This window comes from Arvicola amphibius, chromosome 10 (genome assembly GCF_903992535.2).
Source record: "Arvicola amphibius chromosome 10, mArvAmp1.2, whole genome shotgun sequence".
NCBI lineage: Eukaryota > Metazoa > Chordata > Mammalia > Rodentia > Cricetidae > Arvicola > Arvicola amphibius.
In genome coordinates, this window is record NC_052056.1 from 110,344,915 (window position 1) to 110,368,118 (window position 23,204).

The window sequence follows — 23,204 nt, forward strand, 5'->3', positions numbered from 1 at the left end:
CCCTTCTCTGTCTCTTTCTCCTCTTCTCTCTCTCTGCCCCCTCTTTCTCCCTTTCCCTTCCATAACCCCCTGAATAAATCTTCAGCCTCACTCTGCATGTCGTGTCTATCCATGTCTCTGTCTCCTGCCTCCTCGCCATGTGTCTCCTGCCAGGGACCAGCAGCCGTCTCTGCCTGGGACTGACTGCTCCCAGAGCCTGCTGCCTGCTGCCACACGGCCCGCCACTGCCCAGGCCATCGCTCTGGGACCGACAGCCGGCTCTGCCTGGGACTGGCTGTTCCCAGGGCCCACTGCCGCTACATGTCCCGCTTCCACCACTTGGGACCTACAGCATTTCTTCTGCTTACTGCCACCGGGGATCTTGCCGCATTTTTAAAAAATCATAAAATTGGTGCTGTGACTCAGATAGGCTCTCCCACTCCAGTTCCTCTTCAGAGATTGGGATCCTGAACCAGGTTTTTTACTACTCCCATCACCAGCTTCCATTGGGGAAGGGAGAAAGAGGGGGCAGAGAGAGAGAGAGAAGAGGAGAAAGAGACAGAGAAGGGGGAAGCAGAGAAGTGGGGAGAGAGGCAGAAGCTAAGCTGCCTCTCCGAGAGGAAGATGGAAAAGAGAGGGAGCTCAGGCCGGAAGCTGAAGATCAGCCTGCCTCAGTGGATGGGGGAGGGTATGGGCATGGCTTGTCTCTTAAAGAGACAATAACCATTACAACAGTCACTTTGCAAAATGAGTGGATAGTATCACCTTTTAGGCTGGGAACACAAAATTGGGTAAGGGCTTCTCCCCCTTCCCCTCACCCCTTCTACCCATTTGGTTTAGACAAAGTCTCATGTGCCACATAGACCAGTCCCAGACTCTGAATTTTCCTGCGCAAACTTTTTTAGTTCTGGACTTGCACTCCATATCCCCAGCTAGTAGGTCACTAGGTTTGTTTGTTTGTTTGTTTTTAACAGTTTCCTGGTGAGCTGTAGATTTCCAGCAACAACAAACTTTAGTCTAACAGAAGAATAAAAAAAAAAAAATAGTAGCGGGCTGGAGAGATGGCTCAGAGGTTGAGAGCACTGGCTGCTCTTCCAGAGGTCCTGAGTTCAATTCCCAGCAACCACATGGTGGCTCACAACCATCTGTAATGAGATCTGGCACCCTCCTCTGGCGTGCGGGCATACATCGAGACAGAATGTTGTATACATAATAAATAAATAAATCTTAAAAAAAATAGTAGCCAAGACACACTAAAAACACATGGTCATTGAGTTGTCTTGGGAAAACTTTGACATTTGGACTCTTGTCAGAGTGACTTTATTTTTTTGTGGTTTTGGTTTTCAAGACAGGGTTTTTCTGTTACTCTGGCTGTCCTGGAACTCACTCTGTAGACCAGGCTGGCCTTGAACTCACAGAGATCCCCCTGCCTCTGCTTCCTAAATGCTAGGATTAAGATGTGCGCTACCACAGCCTGGAGACCTTTATTATCTTAATCATGGATTATATTTATGAGAGATGAGACCTGGACCTTCACATGCTCAGCAGTTTTAATAAAAAGCTTTTCTTGCAACATGAATAGAGGAAGTCATCTGTTACTCTCTCCATACCAGAATATATAACTTTAACACTTTTTTTTTTTTTTTTTTAGATTCTACTTCTAAACCACTGGCACCATAAAAGGGCCTACCCTGAGATCACCAGAAGCTGTTTTTTGTAATACTAGGGACCAGACTCTGAGCTGTCCTAAACAAGTGCTTTGCCACTGAGCTATAGACTTAGCCCTCTTACTTGGTTTTTAAATTATGATCCATCAACAACCAACCCAGTGTGAATTTTCTAGTGTTTCTGGTGTCTATTTAGGGCATAGTTTATCAGCACTAGTTTCTCCCTTTTTAGGAAGTAGAAGAGTAGCATGGATCAACAGACTTTCCCTGAAGAAAGCCAGAGAATAAACGTTTAGATTTGATGGGTCACATGTAGTCTCCTTTTTTGTGGGATGTGGGGGTGAATAGGTGGGTATATTTTAAGCCATTGTTTATAAAAAAAAAACCTGCATAGCTTGTAGACAGTAAGTATATTAATGGGCCATAGACTGAACTTAATTCTTGAATACTAGCTCGCTGTACTAGCATTCTCTACAGGAACAAAAGTGATAGGGTGAAAAAATACAAACTTTATTAAGTCAGCTTAAAATATTAGCAATGTGTCTCATACCTGAGTCTTAGAACCCAGTAGTTTTTTGGTCCTTGAGGCTTGGTGTCTTGGTGGCTGTCTCACTGGGAAGGCCAACAACCCAGTGGTTGGCTTAATTCACAAGCCGGAGTACCTCAGAAGCCTCACTCTGGCCTCAGAATGTTCCTGGAGAGCCCCAGGTCTTTATTCAACAGTGAAAATACTGGTTCTGAAATCAGTGAGAGCAGCAGCAGCCACAGGGTAAACCAATGCTATAACAGGGAGGGCCAAGCTTGGAAAAGGCAAGTCAGATGATCTTCCCTCTGCCATGGTCTTCTTTTTGTGGACTGCTATAAGAAGGTGCTGCCCACACTGGGGTGGGTCTTTCCACATCATTTAAGGCAGTCAGGACAGTTCTTCAATTGAGGCTCCAACCCAGATGATGCTGATTTGTGGCAAGTTGGTTTTTAAAATCACCAATTCCACATTAGAACATGAATGGAAATACAGGAGAGATAAAGTCATAGGATATTATATGAGGGAAGCGTTCTTGCTCATTGTTTTCTTTAGTGAGCACCAAAGATTGTACAATATGATTGACCTTGGAATTTAAACTAGACTGCAGAGAATCCTCACTGGTTAAGAGTGTTTACTGTTCTTTTAGAGGACCTGAATTCAGTTTCCAGAACCTGCATCAGGCAGCTTACATCTGCCTGTAACCCCACTTCCAGGGGATCTGATGCCTTTTTCTGGGCTGCTGGCACCTGTCCTCACGTGGCATATATGCACACATGCATGTAACTAAAAATAAAATAGAACTTTAAAAATAAAGACCTTGAAACCAAGTCAGTGAAGCTTCATTAGTTGGGTGGACTCTGACTTTCTCAGAAGAAATGGGTAGTGGTTATTGGCCCATGTGTCATGATACTTTTGATCTCTTGATTCCCTGGAAGCAATACCAAAACTTTCAGATCTCATGTATGAGTAGCTGGAAATTCTTTTTTTTTAATTTTATTTGTTTATTACGTATACAGTTTTCTGCCTACATGTATGTCTACAGGCCAGAAGAGGGCGCCAGATTACAGATGATTGTGAGCCATCATGTGGGTACTGGGAATTGAACTCAGGACCTTTGGAAGAACGGTCAATGCTCTTAACCTCTGAGCCATCTCTCCAGCCCCGTAGCTGGAAATTCTTACGGTGATTAATAATGTTCAGAGGAGGAAGCTGCTAAATTTTCATTTTAAATTGGAAAAGATCTGCTCCCAGGAAAGAGACTTGGGTATTAAGGACTTGGTTCAGCCTTTTATTACCGACCTGATATGGGATGATGGCAACCTTCTGCCTGATGGTCAGTGAATCTTTGTGATCATCTCTTAGTATGTGAACTGGGTGGATACCTTCTCAGCTTGCTTTGTGTCTTTGAGCCTAGATAGGAAAGTGAGTGTGAGGGTCTGCCTATTCCTATGTTCAGACAGCATCATCTGATGGTCCACTGGAGTAGATGCCAGAATATGGTTTTGCTCCAGGACTTGCTGAAAACATGAAGGGTACTTGTGGAAAATCTCAGAGCAGAGGTGTCCTGAGGAACTGCTCACTCTCCCCACAGGAGATCTATCCCATCAAAGAAGATAATTGGGAAAATAAATGCAGCCTTCAGCGTGCTAAAGATAGAATGTGTGTAGGTCATGCGCGGTGGTTTATAACTTGTAATCTCCATACTTAAGAGACTGGGACAGGAGGCTTGCTTCAGAGATGGAGGCTAGTGTGAGCTCCATAGTGAGTTTAGGACAGTATGAACAACCATGAGGCCTGTCTCCACAAATAATAAACAGAAATGTTGGGGTTGGGGTTTATAGGATAGCCGGGGTGCAGAGACAGAAATATAGTCTGTCTACAACCCTGAGATCTGAGTCTGTCCCCTTTCCCTTGTCTGTGCAGTCTTCCTGTTAGCTTCTACTTCCAGAAGGTACAGCCTGAAGCTGGGCAGGTGCTTGGATTGAGTCTTCACAATTGTGCAATTATCAGAAGATATTTTCCCCTTAAGACAAAGTTGCAGAAAAGAGCTGCAACTACAGGTACTGACTTGATTAGAACTTCAGTGATGTGAAGAGGTTGGAATATTGCAAGTTCAAAGCCAAAGTTATCTTAGGCTTCTTTTAGTCCTCTGCCCCCAGCCATTTATTGCCCACCTCTGTATGTAACCTTACTGACCCCTGGCTTCTCCAAACCTAAGAATGTCTTCAGACAGAATCAGGTGTCTATAGGTTTCCCGGCTTTGCGGTAACTACCTCCCTGGTGATTTCTTCAATGTATTTTAAAAGTGCCTTGATTTATACTTTAATTTGTTCTGTCATATTAAACTTAATGGAACTACTTTGGAGTTGGATTGACACTCAGGGTAACATGAGTCTGTGTTCCTAGGATACAGTTACTCATGTTTGGTTCCAGAATAAACTGTCTCTTGCCCTCTTTGAGGTGAGAGTTGTGTTTTTACCTCCATGCCCCTTTTGTTTACAAAAAGCCAGATTTTATTTAAATACAGAGTCCATAAACAATGTCCAAATTAGGTATGGTCTACTTACTAAATAAGGGTGACCTTTGAAATTTTAAGAGGAAAACTAGAAGAACATTTAGGGGGGTGATTTATTTTGCAGCGTAGATACCCCTTCCAAAATAAAATTACCCAATTATAACATCACAAAATATGAGAGACTATTAACTCTGTTCAATCTTTGAGGTGAGGAATTGTGGGTAGACGATGGTATGGTTATTAGCAGGCAGTGGTGATCTCCTAGTGCTATCACCCAGTATTAGCGAGGTTGTTCCGTAGTGTTTCATCTTTTTAGACATCTCTTTTGTGATGATAGAACTAAAGGGGCAGTCAGGTCATCGGGTCACCGTTCTCTGTCACCCCCATTTCCCCTATACCGTTTCAGCCACTGCTTAAGTACTGTCTGTCCCAGTATGTGTGAGTATCTCACTGTTAGGCTAGTAAGGCCTTAAGTGGCTTGCTCTGATTCTTCCCAGTGAGGAGGCTCTGTTGGCAGCCTGTGGGAAAGCCAGTTTCCTGTCTGGATTTTCCTTGTATGTGGAATGCTATCCTTTTCTCTGTGGCTTTGGAGCCTGTCCTGGAACTAGCTCTTGTAGACCAGGCTGGCCTCAAACTCACAGAGATCCACCTGCCTTTGCCTCCCGAGTGCTGGGATTAAAGACGTGCACCACCACTGCCCGGCATCTATAGCTTTTCTAAACCTCTTTGATTTCCTAGAAAAATCATCATTTTTCAGGTAACCTATGGACTTTTCCTGTTTTTAAATTTTTTTTTGTATTTGAATTTTCTGTATATGAACTAATTACTATAGATGAGGCACATATGGATTATATTTTTTATTTTCTAAAAATTTATTAGATTTATTTATTTATTTACACACTATCCTGCCTGTAGGCCAGAAGAGGGCACCAGATCTCATTACAGATGGTTGTGAGCCACCATGTGGTTGCTGGGAATTGAACTCAGGACCTCTGGAAGAGTAGTCAGTGCTCTTAACTGCTGAGCAATCTCACCAGCCCCAGATTATATATTTCTAACACGTTTTAATTCCTTTGGAAGGGAACAGATAAGGAAATTGTGATCAAGAGAACAAAAAAAGCTGTGTGTAGTGTTGTGCTGGTGTGTGTGTAAGGAATATTCTGTTGTCTGTCATAGTTGATGGTTCTTTATTTGTACACAGAACTTCAGTTCCATACCACATCTGAGGAGAGCCCTCAGGTTTTTTGTTGTTGTTTTGGTTTTTGGAGACAGGGTTTTTCCATGTAGCCTTGGCTGTTCTGGAGCTCACTCTGTAGACCAGGCTATACTTAAAACACTATATATTTATAATTTGACTGCTTGCTTTGAATCATTATTGAAACCAGTGAGTAAATCTTTTTAATCTCCTGTCTATCTTTTACTTTAAAAATGTATAGATAGTGAGGCAGGATGGCACACACCTTTTAATCTCAGCACTCAGGTGGCAGAGGCAGGTAGATTTCTGTGAGTTTGAGGGCAGCTTAGTCTATAAATTGAGTTCAGGTCAGCCAGGACTACCAAATGAAGTCCTGTTTCAAAAAAAAAAAAAGTAAGTCAAAAAAAGAAAAGGGAATCCCCGTTGAGGGAGTGCCAGATCAGATTGATAATGTGGACATCTTTTCAGCAGGCTGTTTTAATTAGTAACATAGGGACCCAGCCACTGGGGATGGTGGTGCCATTCCCCTAGTAGGTGGTCGTTGGCTGTTTGAGAAAGCTAAATAAGGTTCTGGAGAGATGGCTCAGCAGATAAAAGCACCGCTGCTCCTACAGAGTACCTGAGTTCAGTTCCAGCACGCACGGAGCTCTTATAATTCCCACTCTGGCCTATGTGGGCACCAGGGTGCACGTTCCCATACTCCCAGACACAGACGTAAAAATCTTCACAGAAAGAAAGAAAAAGCATGAGCTAAGCATGAACCTGTGAGTAAGCCAGCAAGCAGTGACTCCATGGTTTCTGCTTCGAACCCTTGCTTGAGTTTTTGCCCTGACTTTCTTCAATGATGGACTGTATCCTGAAGCTGGAATAATAAACCTTTTCCTCCCTTTTAGTTGTTCTTGGTCATGAAAATTTTCACAGCCACCAAGGTGAAGCTATAACAGGATGTTAAGGTGAATGAGCGAATCTTTGGTTGAGTTTAGTATTTCCGTGCCTGTCACACCATTTGTCCCCAGAGGGTTAAAGTTTAGGATGTTAATCTACCTTGGACATTGCAAAAAAAAAAAAAAAAAAAGTATTGTACAATACTTAATCAGTTAATACCCTAAATATAAATGTGTCTAGTAGACTCATCCTGGTCCTAGTGTGTTTATGTCTTTACTTATTTTAGACTTAGTATTAAATTATAGTTATCCTTAATATCTTTTTTATATTATGAAGTCTGTGGAGCTTTTACTATGAAGTATGTTGTAAAATCCACTGTTATAAAACAGTTTCCCCATGGTGAATACCGTCATAATTGAATAATTGAGGTTTGTTAGAAATGTTGTAAAGAAAAAAATAATTAGGTTTTTATTTTATTTTATTTTATTTTTTTTGGAGACAGGGTTTCTTTGTGTTGCTTTGGAGCCTGTACTGGAACTCACTTTGTAGACCAGGCTGGCCTCGAACTCAGATCTGCCTGGCTCTGCCACCTGAGTGCTGGGATTAAAGGCATGCACCACCACCACCCAGCTGTAAGTTTTAATAATAACTTAATGAATAAAGCATTAAGTGACCTTAACTGGTTTTAAAAGGGTTGATGCAATCAGTCCCTCACTGTACTCTCCCTGCATTTCCTGTTAAAGTGTGACTTGATACTTAAATAAAAGTCATCAAAGTGGAATCGTGTTTAACTTTTCTCTTTCTTGATCTTCTTCAGGGTCCTCAGTAATATCCAGGAAAGTAATGGGTATCAGAGTCCCCAATGCCTGAGCCATTCCCCATTTAGATGATACTTCTGAGAAGTTTTTGTTTGCGTCTTTGACAGAGTCGATTTACACTTGGCCTGTTGTAGCACTCAAATTGTGTTATAGCAGAGTAGTTATACAATATAGTAGATACTTGAAACTCTGTAATAGGTGGAACCCTGGTATATCCCCAGTTTTTAGAACAGTTCTTGATATATGATACTTAGAAATAGGTGCTACGAGAGTATCTCTTGAAGGTACTTGGATGTGACCTAAGTTATATGAGAGTATGATTATAATGTGCTTTGTTTTTAAAGTTACAACCGTTTTTTGCATTAGCGAGTAGTTTGACTTTTCTGATACTTTGACACATAAACTGGCTTTATTTCATAATTAGAAGGAAACTTGTCTCTAGAGATCCGGAGCACGATATCTGACTTTATCAAGCACATATAACTGGAGTCGCAGACAAGGCTTTGCATTCTGGTGTTAACACCTCCACAAATAATTGCCTTGACCTACATATCTAAGATGATTTCCTGTCTGATGTTGGTGTTAAACACATGGTTTGTTTCTGTGTAGTACTTTAAAATGCATGCAAACATAGAACTACCTGTATATTAAAATAACTTTGTTTTTACAGGAAGGACGATAAAGACTACGCTTTAAAACAAATAGAAGGAACTGGAATCTCTATGTCAGCATGCAGAGAGATAGCAGTAAGTGAAGTTTTTGTTATTACCATATCAGTTAACTTATGAATGCCAGCTGTGCAAATCTCTGTTGTATTTGCCATCATATGAATTGAAAGCTGTTAAATATTTTTCTAGACAAGTATTTACAGAAAAAAAAATTGAGAAGTAAAGGTGGCATGTAGTTCTTGCAATGTATACATTTATTTATTTGGGGTAAAATTAATTTCAGTTGTTTATGTGAACACCCTCCTCCAGTAAATATCACTAATAAAACTTACTGTTGTTACTTAATTCTGGTCAATGACAGTTGTTACATCAAGCTAACAGTTTTCTATGGCTAGGGTGGGATTGATGCCTTCATGAGCACCTGTTAAAATTGAGATTCTGTTGTTTTATTATCACCATGTCCATTTTTCTTTTGGAAACACAAGCTTTCCATGTGGTAATTAGAATCTCCTTACTTCAGAGGAAGTGTTCTCATATAAATATGGTTAATAATTATGCATATATTTAAACTAAACATTGCATCCTTGAGATTGACTTGAGGTTTTTCTTTTATAAAACTCTGGCTCTGAACTATTGAGATGGCTCTGTAGGTAAAGGTTCTTACTCCCAAGCTATATGACTTAAGTTCAGTTCCCAAACCTGAGTGGTAGAATTAGAGGACCAGCTCCCACTAATTTTCCTCTGACCTTCAAACACACATGCACAGTGATGCAAACACACACACAATGACAATAAATTTAAAAAAAAATTGTGATTCCAAATGCATGTTTCCTGACTCTGTAATCAGACCTTCATACCATGAGTCACAGTGTCTGCCTGTGTTATTGCTTTAGTTTTCCTGTCTGTACATAAATGTGGCTTCTGTAATCTAGGAATACTCGTTTAAATAATCACACTCATTTAACAGATTCATGTTAATGTATCTTCAAAGTTGGCCATTTGTTGACAGGACATTAAAGTAGGAAAAATTAAGATACACAAATTGGGGTCTCTGTTTCTGAGTATTTTTACACTGCTGGGAAAAGAGACTCATAAATCTTAACAGTACAAATAAGTGAGCCTGGTGTTATGATAGAAATATATGGGGAAAGGAAAGAATGCTAGTTGAGTAGAGAGTTGGCAAGGGATCTATCTCCATGGTGTCTTCAGTATAGGACCTGACCATTTCTCTTGAGCAACCCAGAGCAATGGCAATTGTAGCAGGCTTTCTGTTGGGACTGCCAACCGGTTCCCAAATAAAGACATGGAAACTTATGAGTTATGAATGCTCAGCCTTAGTTTAGGCTTGTCCCACTTGTTTCAAGCTACACCACTTTGGGCTGTCAGGTGCCACCTTTTTGGCATGACTTTTGCCAGGCTCCTAGCCTTGTGGGTTTGGTTCATTCGGTCCAGGGTAGGGGCGTGGGGCTTAGAAAAGTTAGATAGGAGGAACAGAGATAAGAAAGAAACACAGACAGTATAGTATTGGGAGGGCAACTCTGTGAATACTGAATGCTGAATTCTTTTTCTGAGTTCTGAGTACACCCACGTTTATTTTTCTATACATTTTTATACCCAATACAAAAGGGGGAAGAAGGCAAAAGACTGCTTTAACATAATACAGAAAACAACCAGATCAGTTACTTGTCCCGATGCTTGACATCAAGTTATTAATTCTTGAGAAAAACATTCTGTTGTTTAAGCAGTGAACCCACCATAGATCAAGTATCCTGAAGGCAGCCAGTCCTAGGTCAAATTTTCTATATCAAAAGAAGGGGCAGAAGTATTCTTTGGTCAGGTTGGAGAGGATACACCTCTATGGGTCATCTTAATGTCCAAAATACCGAGCAACCACACCCTAGCTCAGGGTGTGTAGTCATGGTTGTGTCAACAACTTTGAGCGAGCCAAAGCTGACGTTCAGACAAGGTGGAATAGGCTCGCATTCTGAGCCTTCACACCCATTAGCTCTTACAATTTATTTTGACATGTTTCTCTTCATCTGCGTTTTGCCTTGGGGCTTTTTATCTTTCATTCTGTATGTCCCACTCCGTGTCTGGTTGGCTGGCCCCTTTCTCCCTTGTTCTCTTTTTTTTCTCTCTCTGTCTGTCTCTGTCTCTCTGTCTCTTTCTCTCTCTCTGCCCACTTAACCCTCTACTGCTTAGCCTTTGGCTGTTCAGCTTTTTAGTTAGACCAGTCAGGTGCCTTAGACAGGCAAAGTAACACAGTAAGTGTAAAATTTAATGTGAAGCTTTTCTGGATATGGTGTCATTGTTGATTGCTATTTTTTTGTGTGTTGAGAGAGAAAGACTGTTCTAGAGGTACATACTGAAATACTTATTGGTGAAATAGTATAATATCTGGAATTTAATTCAAAATAAGTCAAGAGGTGGAGAGAAGAATGAGCTTGAATGTGGATAAAATGACTCTGAGTGGCAGGCTTAAAAGGTAAGGAAGGAAAGTATTCCATCTTTGTTTTACTGTCTTCTGCCTTCTGCCTTCTATTAAACCCTTCAGTTCCTCTCCGACGCCCCCTTTTAGTAACTTGCTCACATTCAGTCTGGTTCTTTTGTTGTTGTTGTTGTTGTGTTTTGTTTGTTTGGGATTTTCTGTGGTTTGTTTTTGTCATTGTTATTGTTGTTTTGCTTTGTTCTTTCAAAACAGTTTCTCTGTGTAGTACTGGTTATCCTGAAACTCACTCTGTAGACCAGGCTGGCCTCGAACTTACAGAGATCTGCCTGCCTCTGCCTCCTAAGTGCTGGAAAGACATGCACCACCATCACCTGGCTCAGTTTGGTTCTTTAGTAATATTTATTACAAATAAAATCTTAGGATTTCTGTTGCTCACTTTGAACTATTGCCACCCCTTCCGGGGCTAGCCTGTGACACATATCATCAGCATGGCCTAGGAGAGAATTTTGAGAGATTCTTCCAAAGCTCTCATTTTGTTGTGAACTGTTTGCCACATTCATTTCCAGAATTCCTGTGGGCTGGAATCCCTTTAACTTAGTGTACTGGCTAACTGTACAGCAGGTATCAGTTGCCTACCACCGGTATATGGAAGAGTATCTGATAGATGGGGTGGGTCCATATTTAGACGGCTTTCACAATGCACTTGCACATCAACCTCAGCATTTCTGTTTTTTGTTTTTTTTTTTTTATCAGTTTTTAAGAGTTTGGTTGAAGAAAGATTTTCAATTTAACTTTTTTTAAAACATACTTTGACATAATTAAGGTTCAGTTTAACTATTAACATGATTAAGATATACATTTAAAACCTGGTTTTGCTTTTAGAAGCTGTTAGAGTACAATGTTAAGGTGTGGAGATGGTTTAGTTGGCAAAGTACTTACTTACCTTGCAATCACAAAGACCTTTATTTACTTTTTAGCATCCAAGTAGAAATGACTGCCATGGTCATAGCAGGGCATGCTTGTAATCCCAGTGCCCAGGAAGTAAAGGCAGGAGACTCCCTGGGTTTGTTGGCTGTCCAGTGTACTGTAATTGGAGGGCTCCAAGTAGTGGAAGACTGTGTCTCAAAGGAGGTGGGCAGCATGTCTGAGGAAGACACCAGAGGTTGTCCTCTGGCCTGTACATACGCATCCATGCACACACACACACACACACACACACACACACACAAATCCATAATTTTTTTTTTTTTTTTGTTTTTCGAGACAGGGTTTCTCTGTGGCTTTGGAGCCTGTCCTGGAACTAGCTCTTGTAGACCAGGCTGGTCTTGAACTCACAGAGATCCGCCTGCCTCTGCCTCCCGAGTGCTGGGATTAAAGGCGTGCGCCACCACCGCCCGGCCCATAATTTTTTAAGAAAAGAGAAAACACTGTCATCTTGAAAATATTAGAAGTTTTCTTGGGGCTGGAGAGATGGCTCAGAGTTGAAGAGCACTGACTGCTCTTCCAGAGGTCCTGAGTTCAATTCCCAGCAACCACTTGGTGGCTCACAGCCATCTATAATGAGATCTGGTGCCTTCTTCTGGCCTGCAAGCATACATGGAAGGAATGTTGTATACATAATCAATAAGTAAATAAAATATTTTTTTAAGAAAAAGAAGTTTTCTTACCTAGTTTCTTCCTCTTCACTCTGAGAGACATATATTGGCATTGTATGCTTCTAAATATTACTATTTTTTTATACTTTACAAGTTTAAATTAAGTATCATAACTGCAGTAAATCAGGTTTATAGTGAATGATATATTCAAAGTAGGCAAATATTCAGAAAACTTAAAAATTTTTAGTCCCTGGGATCCACCTGTCTCCACTGACCAGTTCTGGGAATACAGGCATGTACTGCCATGTCTGACTTAATAAATGCATTATTGATGATGATGTTTTTAACTTAGGATGGCTTTATCAGAATGTAAATCTATTGTAAGCTGAGGAATGTCTCTATAATGGAATGTTTTCACCTATAAAAGAGGGGGGACAACTGCTACACGCTACAAGGATAAACCTTGAAGATAATACTGAGTGGATGAACCAGACAAAAGGATAAGTGTGAAGCTGATGGATAAAGTGCTTTTAAGGTACTGAGTTTAATCCCTAGGATCTATCAAAAAAAAAAAAAAAGTAGGTATGATGGTACATGCCAGTGCTTGTAATCCCAGTGCAGAGGAGGTGGGGATGAATGGATCCCTGGCCTATGTGCCAAACCCAGGCCAGTGAGAGATCCTATCTCAAAAATAAATAGATGGATGACTAAATAAATGGGTTGGGGAGATGGCTCATTGGTTAAGCACTAGCTGTTCTAGGATATGAATTTGGTCACCAGCACCCACGTCAGGTGGCTCACAACCGTTTATTATAACTTCAACTCTTGGGGATCTAGCTCCCGATTTTCATCTGCGTGGGCCCTGCACATGTAGCAGACACACAGATACACATAAAAATCAATCAATCACATGGATGGCTCTTCAAAAGTGATACCCAAAGTTGTCCTTCCTCCTGCCGGCTCCTCAGTACTGATAGTACAGGTACACCTGTCAACACAAATAAGAAAGACAAGGTGTTATGAGAACCTACCAACACTAGGTGTTTACCATAGAAACCCTTAGGGACAGGTACTAGAGTTTACCTAGAACTGGGTCGTTGACAGATACAGCATTACTGCTTGTAATGTTGAAAGAATTTTATAGTAGTGATGGTTCAATAGCATTGAATATATTTAATGCCACCAATCTGTGGACTTAAACATGGCTAGAATTGTAATTTTGATAAAAAGTTAAAATTACCAGTCAAGCAACAAATGACAGATTTACTGTTACCCTTTTCAGTATCTTTTTCTCTGCAGGTTTTTCTGTCACATCACACTATGTGGGTGTTTACTGAATGCTTAATATCAGTAAGCATTGGCTTTTTGTTGCCTTTAAATTGCAACTGGGACAGGGGATGGGTGAGGTCTGAGGTGGAGCTCTGCTTTGTTGCTCAGGCTGGCTGTGGACTCCTGGGCTTCAGGTGGTCTTTCTGCTTCAGCATTTATCTTTGGAGACCTTCGTTCAGTTCCTAGCAGCCAGGTAGAAATGTCTGCCATGGTGGTAGCAGAGAATGCTCATAATCCTTGAATGGATATATGTGCTACCACACCTAATTTGGTGTGGGTTTTTTTTTTTTTTTTGGTATTATGTTTGTGTTAAATTTTGAATGAATCTCCTTTCTTTTGTAGTTACTTCGAGAGCTTAAGCACCCAAACGTCATCTCTCTTCAGAAGGTGTTTCTGTCTCATGCTGATCGGAAAGTATGGCTTCTCTTTGACTATGCTGAACATGACCTCTGGGTAAGGTGGACTGCTGGTAGCCAGGACTGTTGTGTTCAGTCAGCTTGGAAGTGACTAAACAGCTTCCACTGCACTAGAAATCTCCTCACTGGAAGCTTTTGCTTTGTTCAGTGGGTCGAGTTGCCTTACTAAGATGCTAGGAAACAAGGGTTTCAGATGTGGGGTGGGTATTTGCATATGTTTAATGAGACATCTTAGAGGCTGAACTCATATCTAAACTTGAAATTCACTTGTGTTTCAGTTTTATATTTACCTTATACATACAGCCTGAAGGAAATTTCATACAGTGTTTATAATAATTTTGAATGTGGAACAGTGTTTCATGGTGTGGAATCATGTTAGCTCTCACAAAGTTCTGGATGTTGAAGCATTTTGAGTCTTCAGACTAGGGAAACTTTTCTTTTTGATCGTGGCGTGTTGGCCTTTGTAACAGGCAGTAAAGTAAGAGGAGTGTGAATAATTCAGAACATTATTTTCTAATTACAGAGTTGATTTTAAAAGGTGAGCTTGTTTGCTGTAAAGTTTTTTTATATTTATTTATTTATTATGTATACAATATTCTGTCTGCGTGTATCCCTGAAGGCCAGAAGAGGGTACCAGACCTCATAGATGGTTGTGAGCCACCATGTGGTTGCTGGGAATTGAACTCAGGACCATTGGAAGAGCAGGCAATGCTCTTAACCACTGAGCCATCTCTCCAGCCCTGCTGTAAAGTTTTGAAAGAACTTATTTTCTTTTATTCTGTAATGTGAAGGACTTTAAAATGAAGCAGTACTTGCTGGGTAAGCATGCTATAAAAGGATAAACGGGTCTAGTTACTGTCCCTGCCCCGTCCTGTGACACTGGGAAAGTCTCCTAATAGTCCTGAAGCTGTTACAATCTGTATAAGCTAAGTGTGGAAAACTTACTAATCATTTTTTAGTTATTCACAGCAGATGTTTAATATAATGTATTCCATTTTCATTGGCAATAATATGCTTTACTGTTTAAATGGGCATGCTTTTGTTTAGGGAAAAAAATCATTGCTGATGAGAGCCACACTACAAAACAAGATTTGTGCAGAAGTAGGTTGCAGCATCTCTTTGTGGGTTTGTTTCTTAGGTTTGTGTGGTCTATGGCATTTTTACATATTTAGACCCAAATTGTGTATTGCAGATTTCTCAAATGAGTGATTACAGTTTACCGGTTTAGTCAAATCCATAAAAGACTCATACTATATTGATAAGAATGTTAATGCATCTTACCTTAAATAGACAAAATAAAAGCATTTCCCTTACTATCACCCATGTTCATGCAACCAACCTTAATTAAAGTTAGTGAGTCACACACATAGTATAGGACATGAAAGCAGAGGGGATGTCTAAGGATATAGATGGTAGTTATATATTGTTACTTAGTGTGATGTAACAGGTGTTTTATATATGTTATATTGCATATAATTTGATTATATATAAGTAATTCACAATTGCCTTTTTCATTTTACTAATACTTAGGAAGGCAAATGAATATTTTAACATTACTGTAATAAAAACAGGATAGTTCATTTCCCTAAAACTTTACTTTCTCCCCTACTTTAATTGGAATATTATATGTGGATTGACTGACAAGGTAGCAAAAGTTATAACTAAGAGTTGTTTTGAAAATTATTTAGGCATTGGTGAGATTTATAGCCTGTTTACTGTGTATTTGATTTTTTAGCCTTGGAATATGAAGAATATGAGGCAAGAGATTCCCATGCTATAGGATTTCATTTATTTATTGTTTTTAAAATGCTAGTTTTTTTTGTTGTTGTTTTTTAAATCACTGTAGTGTTTGGCGTGTGACCTGAAGAAATACACTTTCAATTCTCTTACCTCCACTACTTGGTTTTTATTCTGGGAAACTTGAAGCTTTTAAGTTCTTTAATGTCTCTACTTAAAGCTATTTTTATTACATTTGGAGAGTCAGCGGATTTTCTTCTTACTGGCACAAACTTGATAGCACATTTTAAGATAGGTGATACATATTCTAAATTATTAAGTAATGCCTGAGGTAAAAAACTGAGAAGAAACTTAAGGTAGCCTAGTGCTGTTATTCAAATATAGACAGGCATGTACCAACGAGTGCATCTCTGCTCTCAGTGCAAGTGCTCTGCTGCATTTCCCCCTGGGAAACACAGCTCTTCGGCTCACAGCTTCCTGTTACTCCTTCTGTCTGCTGTTCTGTATGACATCAGGTAGAAGATCAGATGTTAGCCTGCAGTGTTAAGCATCACACTTCTACTCTTTTTTTTTAACCACAAGAATCAGCTTAATGATGAAGAAGCCCTGTGCAGTATGTGCTAGACGTGAGTATGCAGTGTTAGCATGCAGAGCTGACTTGAAGTGTCCTGAAATTTACAGGTGTTCTATAGAAAATAAATAAGCTCATCGTGAGCTTGAAACATTGAAGAGGAAGAAACCTTTTCATGTATGTTTATTTGTGAAGTGTTTTAATTGATGAAAAGTTGTACTTTATTTTTCTCTAGTTGTCTAGTCACATGTACAGAGAAAGCTTTGCAGGGTGGCAGGCTTTTTCCTCATCTGGATCCTTTATGTTTCTAAGTATATTTAGCTTTAACTGGCTCTGTACTTGTTAGCATTTCTTTAGTTTCTCTATGTTGGGTGTGTTTTACTGAAATCCCCATTTCATAACGTGTGAGTGTCAGAAATTGGCACCACACCTGTGCTGTTCCATCTGTCAGAATTTTGTCTTTCCCCCCTTTTATTGACTCTTTACAGAATAAAAATGGTTTTCTTCATGAAAATTCCTGATAGATAAACAGGCCCATAGTGCCCCCAGTATAATCAACTTTAGTTATATTTTAAAGTGTAGGAGCACCCTAGTTCCTGACGTCTTCTTTTCCTGAGATGCCATCACTAACTTTAAAAATGGAGCTGACCATTTTTGTTGTCAGTGTCTTGGGTGATCTCGGCATTGCCTTTTCTTACTCGTAAAGCTTCTTGTGGTATTTTCTTTCTTTCAGCATATAATAAAGTTTCACAGAGCTTCAAAAGCCAACAAGAAGCCAGTTCAGTTACCTCGGGGAATGGTGAAGTCACTGTTGTACCAGATCCTAGATGGGATTCATTATCTTCATGCCAACTGGGTGTTACACAGGGATTTGGTGAGTCACAGTTGGGTTCAACCAGGAAATATGTTTATAGTGGGTACTTTCCCAATTGTCTGTAGAACATCTTGCCATTGGTAAGTAGGCGGGTAGCTCTTGGGGCATGGTGGTGGTGAGAATGCAGTGGTCTTGTCCTTGTGCTGTTGATAGGACACACGTATAGGAGGTGGTCGTCAGCCTTGTCCTCTGTTGCTTTCTTCACTGTTAGCTTAGACAGTGCTGCTTACTGGACTTAGTTCTGGCTGTTTCCACTAGACTAGGTGGTTAGTGAATACCAGCCCTGAGAAGCCTGGACTCCCACTGTCTCCACCATTTGTAGAGTTACAGCCACACTTGGCTGTTGAATGAGTGCAGGGAGTCCAGGGCCTCATGCATGTGCAGCATGGACTTTACCTGTTGAGCTGTTTCCCCAGCCCTTGTTTGCTTTAAAAAAAAAAATAAAGTATTATTATTCATTAATTTATTAAGTCTCCATAGGTTTAAATTACTTGCATTGCTTTCTTGTTATATAAGTAAATGTGGGGTTTTGTTTTTTAGTTCTTTTCTTTGTAAAGGTGTTAACTTAAGTCAGCTTTAGAGAAGCACTCTTGTTTTAATGCAAAGTGCAGGAATTTTGTCTCTCACCACATGTGTACATAAGAACAAATTCACAGACTGAAATGGAGCCACAGGGCCACTGTGCTGTGGCTCTTTCAGTCTCTAGTCTTGCATGAGCGATTCCAGTGAGCTGCTCTCCTGTAGCCTGAGGTAGTCCTGTCAAGAGCGCTGAGCATGAGTCATTTTGTCCTGGCCTCACACCACAGTGCTTTCAGGACCAGGCACAAAGAAGTTTGCTTGAGTCCTTTTCTTTATGCAACCTCCCTTCCTAAAGGAATTGAAATATTGTACTTAGACATAGTGGGCTTATAGGACAAAAATAGATGAATCTTTCAGTTTTTTATGACGTTGAAGATGAATCTCAGTAACAGAAACATGTCTGTTCTTCTGTCTGTTTTGTACTACAGCTTTCCTTGTGACTTGTGAACGAATGACAGTTCCAGTGGAAGGACATTTTTCTCAGAAAACCAATTTAGCTAGAATAGCTCTACATTTTGTTTAGTTTTGTTTGTTCTTTTTAGTAATTCACATAAAAATAGATGTTTTTTTTTTTTTTCAGGAAATTCTGAGTGGCTTTCCTAATCAGTGTTTAAGTTTGTCACTTGACTGCTTGAGTAGAATGAACTAAAAACAGTAACAAAGTAGCTAGAGGTCCAGCTTCCCCTCTCTCTTTTGGTGAAGCTTTTATACAGTGTAGAAATTCTCTCTGTGACATGGGCTAGTGAAGAATAGGTTCTTTTAGAAGGCTCTGGTAAAACCATCTCAAGCATAAAGGGTTTGGGAGACCAGAGTGCCTTAACAGATGGCATTAAAAAAAACTATTGTCTGTAGATTCTGTCCAAATAATAATGACGAATACCAAAAGTTAATGGCGTTGTCATTGCATGCTAGCAATGCTGAGCAGTCTTAATGTAGCCTCTACAATGAGGCACTGTGCTCCACTCCATTATCCTATATACAACACTACCTGGCTAGGATCCAGAATGTTCTTCATATGGCAGCACCACCTCTTGTAACTTCCTTCCTTAAAATGAGATGTCCCTGATGTTCTCTGCTGGGTGTATCAGTGCTCTTTTTAAAAAATAAATTTTATTTATTTTGCATCCCAACTGCAGTTTCCTCTCCCTCCTCTCCTCCTAATCCCTCCCTACCACTTCTCTTTTGCTTCCTTCCCCCAATCCACTCCTCTTCCATTTCTGTTCAGAAAAGGGCAGGCCTTCCATGGATGTCAACAAAACATGGCATATCAAGTTGCAGTAAGACTAAGCAATACTTAAGTAATACTCCCCTTGTATTCAGGCTGAACAAGGCAGCCCAGTATGAGGTAGGGTTCTAAAAAACAGCAAGAGTCAGAGACAGTTCTTGCTCCCCCTGTTCAGTGTCACACAAGAAGGTCAAGATACGCCAGTGTCTGCAGAGGACCTAGGTCAGTCCCATGCAGGCTCCCTGGTTGTTGGTTCTGTGGACCCAGGTCAGTTGATTCTCCGAGTTTTCTTGTAGCATCTCTGCTCTCTTAAAGCATCTAGCTGTCCTGTGTCTCCCAGGCACACAGGTCTTAGAGCTGTTGTCTGGACACTTAGCACAGCTGGCTCCCTTAAAGTTGGCCACTGTTCAGGTGCCAACCCCTTAAACCTTGCCTTTGGAGTGAAAGACTACATTTTAAAAAGTGTAAGCACTTGCCATCAGCTAAAACTTAAATTTTAGATTTAATTTGGGGTCTATAATTTTTCAAAGTAGCTACATATGATCCTGATATATGTGGTAATAAGATATTTAAAGTATTTACTCTCAGACTCTGTTCAGAAGCTGTGCAGCTTTAGCTTCACATTCTCAAGTATTAATGCAGATGAAACACTTACCGGAACATCTACTGTAATAGTCGATTGTAGTTTCTGTGCCTGTGAAGTAAGGTTGGTCAGTGGTGACAGGGATTCCTGGGACACGTGTGTGTAGATTTTTGCTGTGGCGACTTTGACCAGTTAGTTGGTGGAATGTCCTGCCTTGTCACGGAAACTACACGGCAAGGTGAATGACTGACGCACACACCCTTTCGATAACAACCAAGGATTACTGAACTGTCTGTGTAATTAAGTCAGGTTATTATTAATACAAATGCTGGTTTGAGCATGCCTGTGATCCCAGCACGCAGGAGGCAGAGAGAGGCAGGAAGATCACAGTTTTGAGTCCATCCTGGCTACGTTTGCTCTCAAAAATAAATGTGGAAACATTCTTTCGTTGAGATGATAGAGACAAATCTCGAGCTTTTACCACTAATACTCCTGTTTGGTAAGTGAAGATTTATATTTTCATCATTGGTGATCACACAGCAGAGGCTAATAGTTCAGGCTTGTTTTTGGTAGGGAATGTAGAGTCATTCATGTAGAGCCCTGTGTGGGCTCAGGGCAAGAAAAGGACATTTGTGTGGATATGCTTTGTTAGCGTCTTGTCATAGTCCTGGGAATAGAAGGAAAACGGTCTGATAGGAAAGAAGCACAGATAGTATTTATTTTCTGAAGTAATTACGGATCTAAATGAAACCTTTTCATATTAGAACATTAAGTTCCCAGTCACTATAAAGTAGAGAGAAATTAAAACAAAGGTACATGTCTTACACCTTGTCTCTCCCTGTGCTGGTGGCTCCCTCTCATCCTCTTCCCACTTCTAGGCAATGAGAATGTTTGTAGCAGTTACAGTTCTGTCTCTGCTGTTCCTGTTCACGTTAGGCTTTTCCAGAGCAGCAGAACACACAGGGTGTGGGCATAGAGACATATAGAAAGCAGTTTATTTTGGGAAATTGGTTTGTGCATTTTAGAGGCCTAGTTTTTCTGAATCTGCAGGATAGACTGCAAGGTGGAGATCCAGGAAGATGTAGAATTAAGTTGGACATGGAAGCCCCTGCTGGTGCATCCTTTTTGCTCGCAGTCAGTCTTTTGATTAGATACCTTCTCACAGGAAGGAGGGCATTGGCTTTGCAGCACTGTAATAAAATACTTGACGTGATTAACTTACGAAAAGAAAAGATGTATTTTGGCTCCTGGTTTTGGATCTCTTGGTTCATAGTAGACAGACCTTATTGCTTTGGGCCTTTGGTTGGCTAGGTGACAATGATGAGATGGAATAAAACCTTTGCCAGGAAGTAGAAGAGGAAGCGGCGAGGCTGGGCTCCCAAGCCCATGAAGAGTGAGTTTCTAGTGAGCCATGACAAGGGTTCCACCACCAGGCCTACCCCTCTAAAAGATCTGCTACCTCCCAGAATTGGTTTCAGGTCTGCAGTTCACAGAGATATCTAGAATAATATTTGACTCAAACACCTGGGCACTGTGGCCCAGCCAAGCTGAAATGTTAATCTTTCTATACAAACAAATCCCCAGAGGTTCTAGCTCAAGTAGTTGGGATAAGTTACTTCCATGTTTCTCTCCTATTATCTGGTTATCCATAGAAGACGTTCCACATGACTTTTGACTGTGAAGAGGAGTTCATGGGAACTTTTATGCAGATATCAGTGAGAATGTTTAGCCCTTTTGTACTTCTGGTGGGAATGTAAAATAATGTAACTGCTGTGGAAAAGAGTGGCAGTTCCTCCCTCAGTTAAATGTGGAGTCACCACTACACAGCAATTCCTCCATTTCTGGATATGTGCCCAGAAGAACTCAAGGAGAGCTCTCAGAAAGTTGTCTGTGAATACCTTTTTAAAACCATGTGCGTTTATGCATCCGTCCGTCCATCTGTCTGTCTCAGTAGGCGCTGATGTTGACCAGAGTTCAGCCTGTGTGTATATCTGTTTATGTGTACAGGTGCTCATGGAGGCCAGAACTTAACCTCAGCTCTTCCTCGGGCCAGCCTCCACTTTGTTACTTGAAACAGGGTTTCATTAGCCTGGGTTGGTTGGCTAACCCAGGGTCTGTCTCTACCTCGTCAGAGCTGGAATTAATAACACATATCACCACACTAAGCTTTTCATGTGGATTCTGACATGTATTTCCTCAGCCCTGTGAATTCTTTTTCTTAGAACCATTTATTCACAATAGCAAAAAGATAGAAGCAGCATGAAGATCCATTGATAGATGAACACATAAAAATGTAGCATGTACATGTAGTGGAATATTACTCAGCCTTAAAGGGGAAGGAAATTCTGATATATATCACACACACACATACATACACACACACTGATGAGGCTTGATTATTAGAAGTAAACATTTTTCTTAAAATAGCTTTTTGGAAGAAAGAGACTTTGTAATTGTTAGTTATAGTCATTTTTGGGAATTTATTTGGTACTCTATAGATTTATTTTATGGATTTCTAGTTCGCTTAATTAGGTAGCAAGTAAAACATGAGTTCTTCTATACAATTTAGAAAAGGGTAAAACAGACACGCTAACAGTGAAGGCAAACTTATATGAGGTTTGCATTGGTTATAGTTTATGAATATTGTGCTTATGCCAACAGGATGACTAGCTACGTAGACAGTTTCCTTCTTTAAGTATCTGTGATCGATTGTGAAGAACACTTTGATATCTAGATCAGTATTTTCCATGCATTTAACATTGATATTGAAAATGCATAGTGAGCTGCATTCTGTCCTTTGTAATGTTTTCCTCAGAGCTAGAGCTGCACACTGTGGGTGTGTATGTGTACGTGGACCTTTACAGAGAGGTGCTGCTCGACAGCTTAGAGGCCACTGTCCTAACACAGTGTTAGAATCTTTTCTGTCGAAAATGGTTATTTTAAATGATGTCTTAAAAGATTTTCTTGAAGTAGACTTGAAAATGATGTTGAATGACTCTTGAAACTGATGAAATATAGAGGGTTGTTTGAGTCAGACATGTTTTCTCCATTTTCCATATGACCTATGGGAATACATTGTTATATTTTAAGTTAGGTGACTGCTCCTATTTTTTGACAAAGTAGATACCAGTAATGTTTCAAAAAACAGGACCAGTGTGTGTGTGGTTTCTTAGGCTTCTTGTTACTAGACAGGATAATTTTCCAGGACTCAGCTTACCTGATATAAACTGTGTGTGGGCTTCCAGGCTTTTTTCTTTTGACTTTTAGGCTTCTCACATTACAAAAGAGAAATACCGTATTTATAGACAAAACATCATAAAATAGTTTTTCTGAATAGGATTTAATTTTTTTCTGAATTATCCTGTTGAAAAGCATATAAAAACTGTCTTAATTGTGCTACTTAAAAAGCATAAAAAGTAGACCACCCAGTCTAACTTTTTAGCAATTGTTAGACCTTAGATTTTTGTTATAGTCCAGATTTCTAAAGACTTACAAAAGAAAACCTAATTTCCAAAGATACGTTGTAATTTTTTAAAGTTTTTAAGGCCAGGATAAAGTGCCTATCTTAAGGCATGAGGATCAGAGCTCCATCC

General features: G+C 40.2%; 1 protein-coding gene across 6 annotated transcripts in view; it reads left to right on the plus strand.

Annotated features, from left to right (window-relative positions):
- The window catches only part of Cdk8 (cyclin dependent kinase 8), a 66,627-nt gene that overhangs the window by 20,199 nt on the left and 23,224 nt on the right, over window positions 1-23,204 (plus strand). For 5 of the 6 annotated variants that reach the window (XM_038345009.1, XM_038345008.1, XM_038345007.1 and 2 more), the window contains exons 2-4: window positions 8,256-8,331; window positions 13,969-14,079; window positions 17,084-17,224. In XM_038345009.1, the coding sequence (XP_038200937.1) occupies window positions 8,256-8,331; window positions 13,969-14,079; window positions 17,084-17,224 (328 nt within the window). The remainder of the gene's footprint in view (window positions 1-8,255; window positions 8,332-13,968; window positions 14,080-17,083; window positions 17,225-23,204) is intronic. The other variant, XM_038345010.1, reaches the window with a different exon arrangement.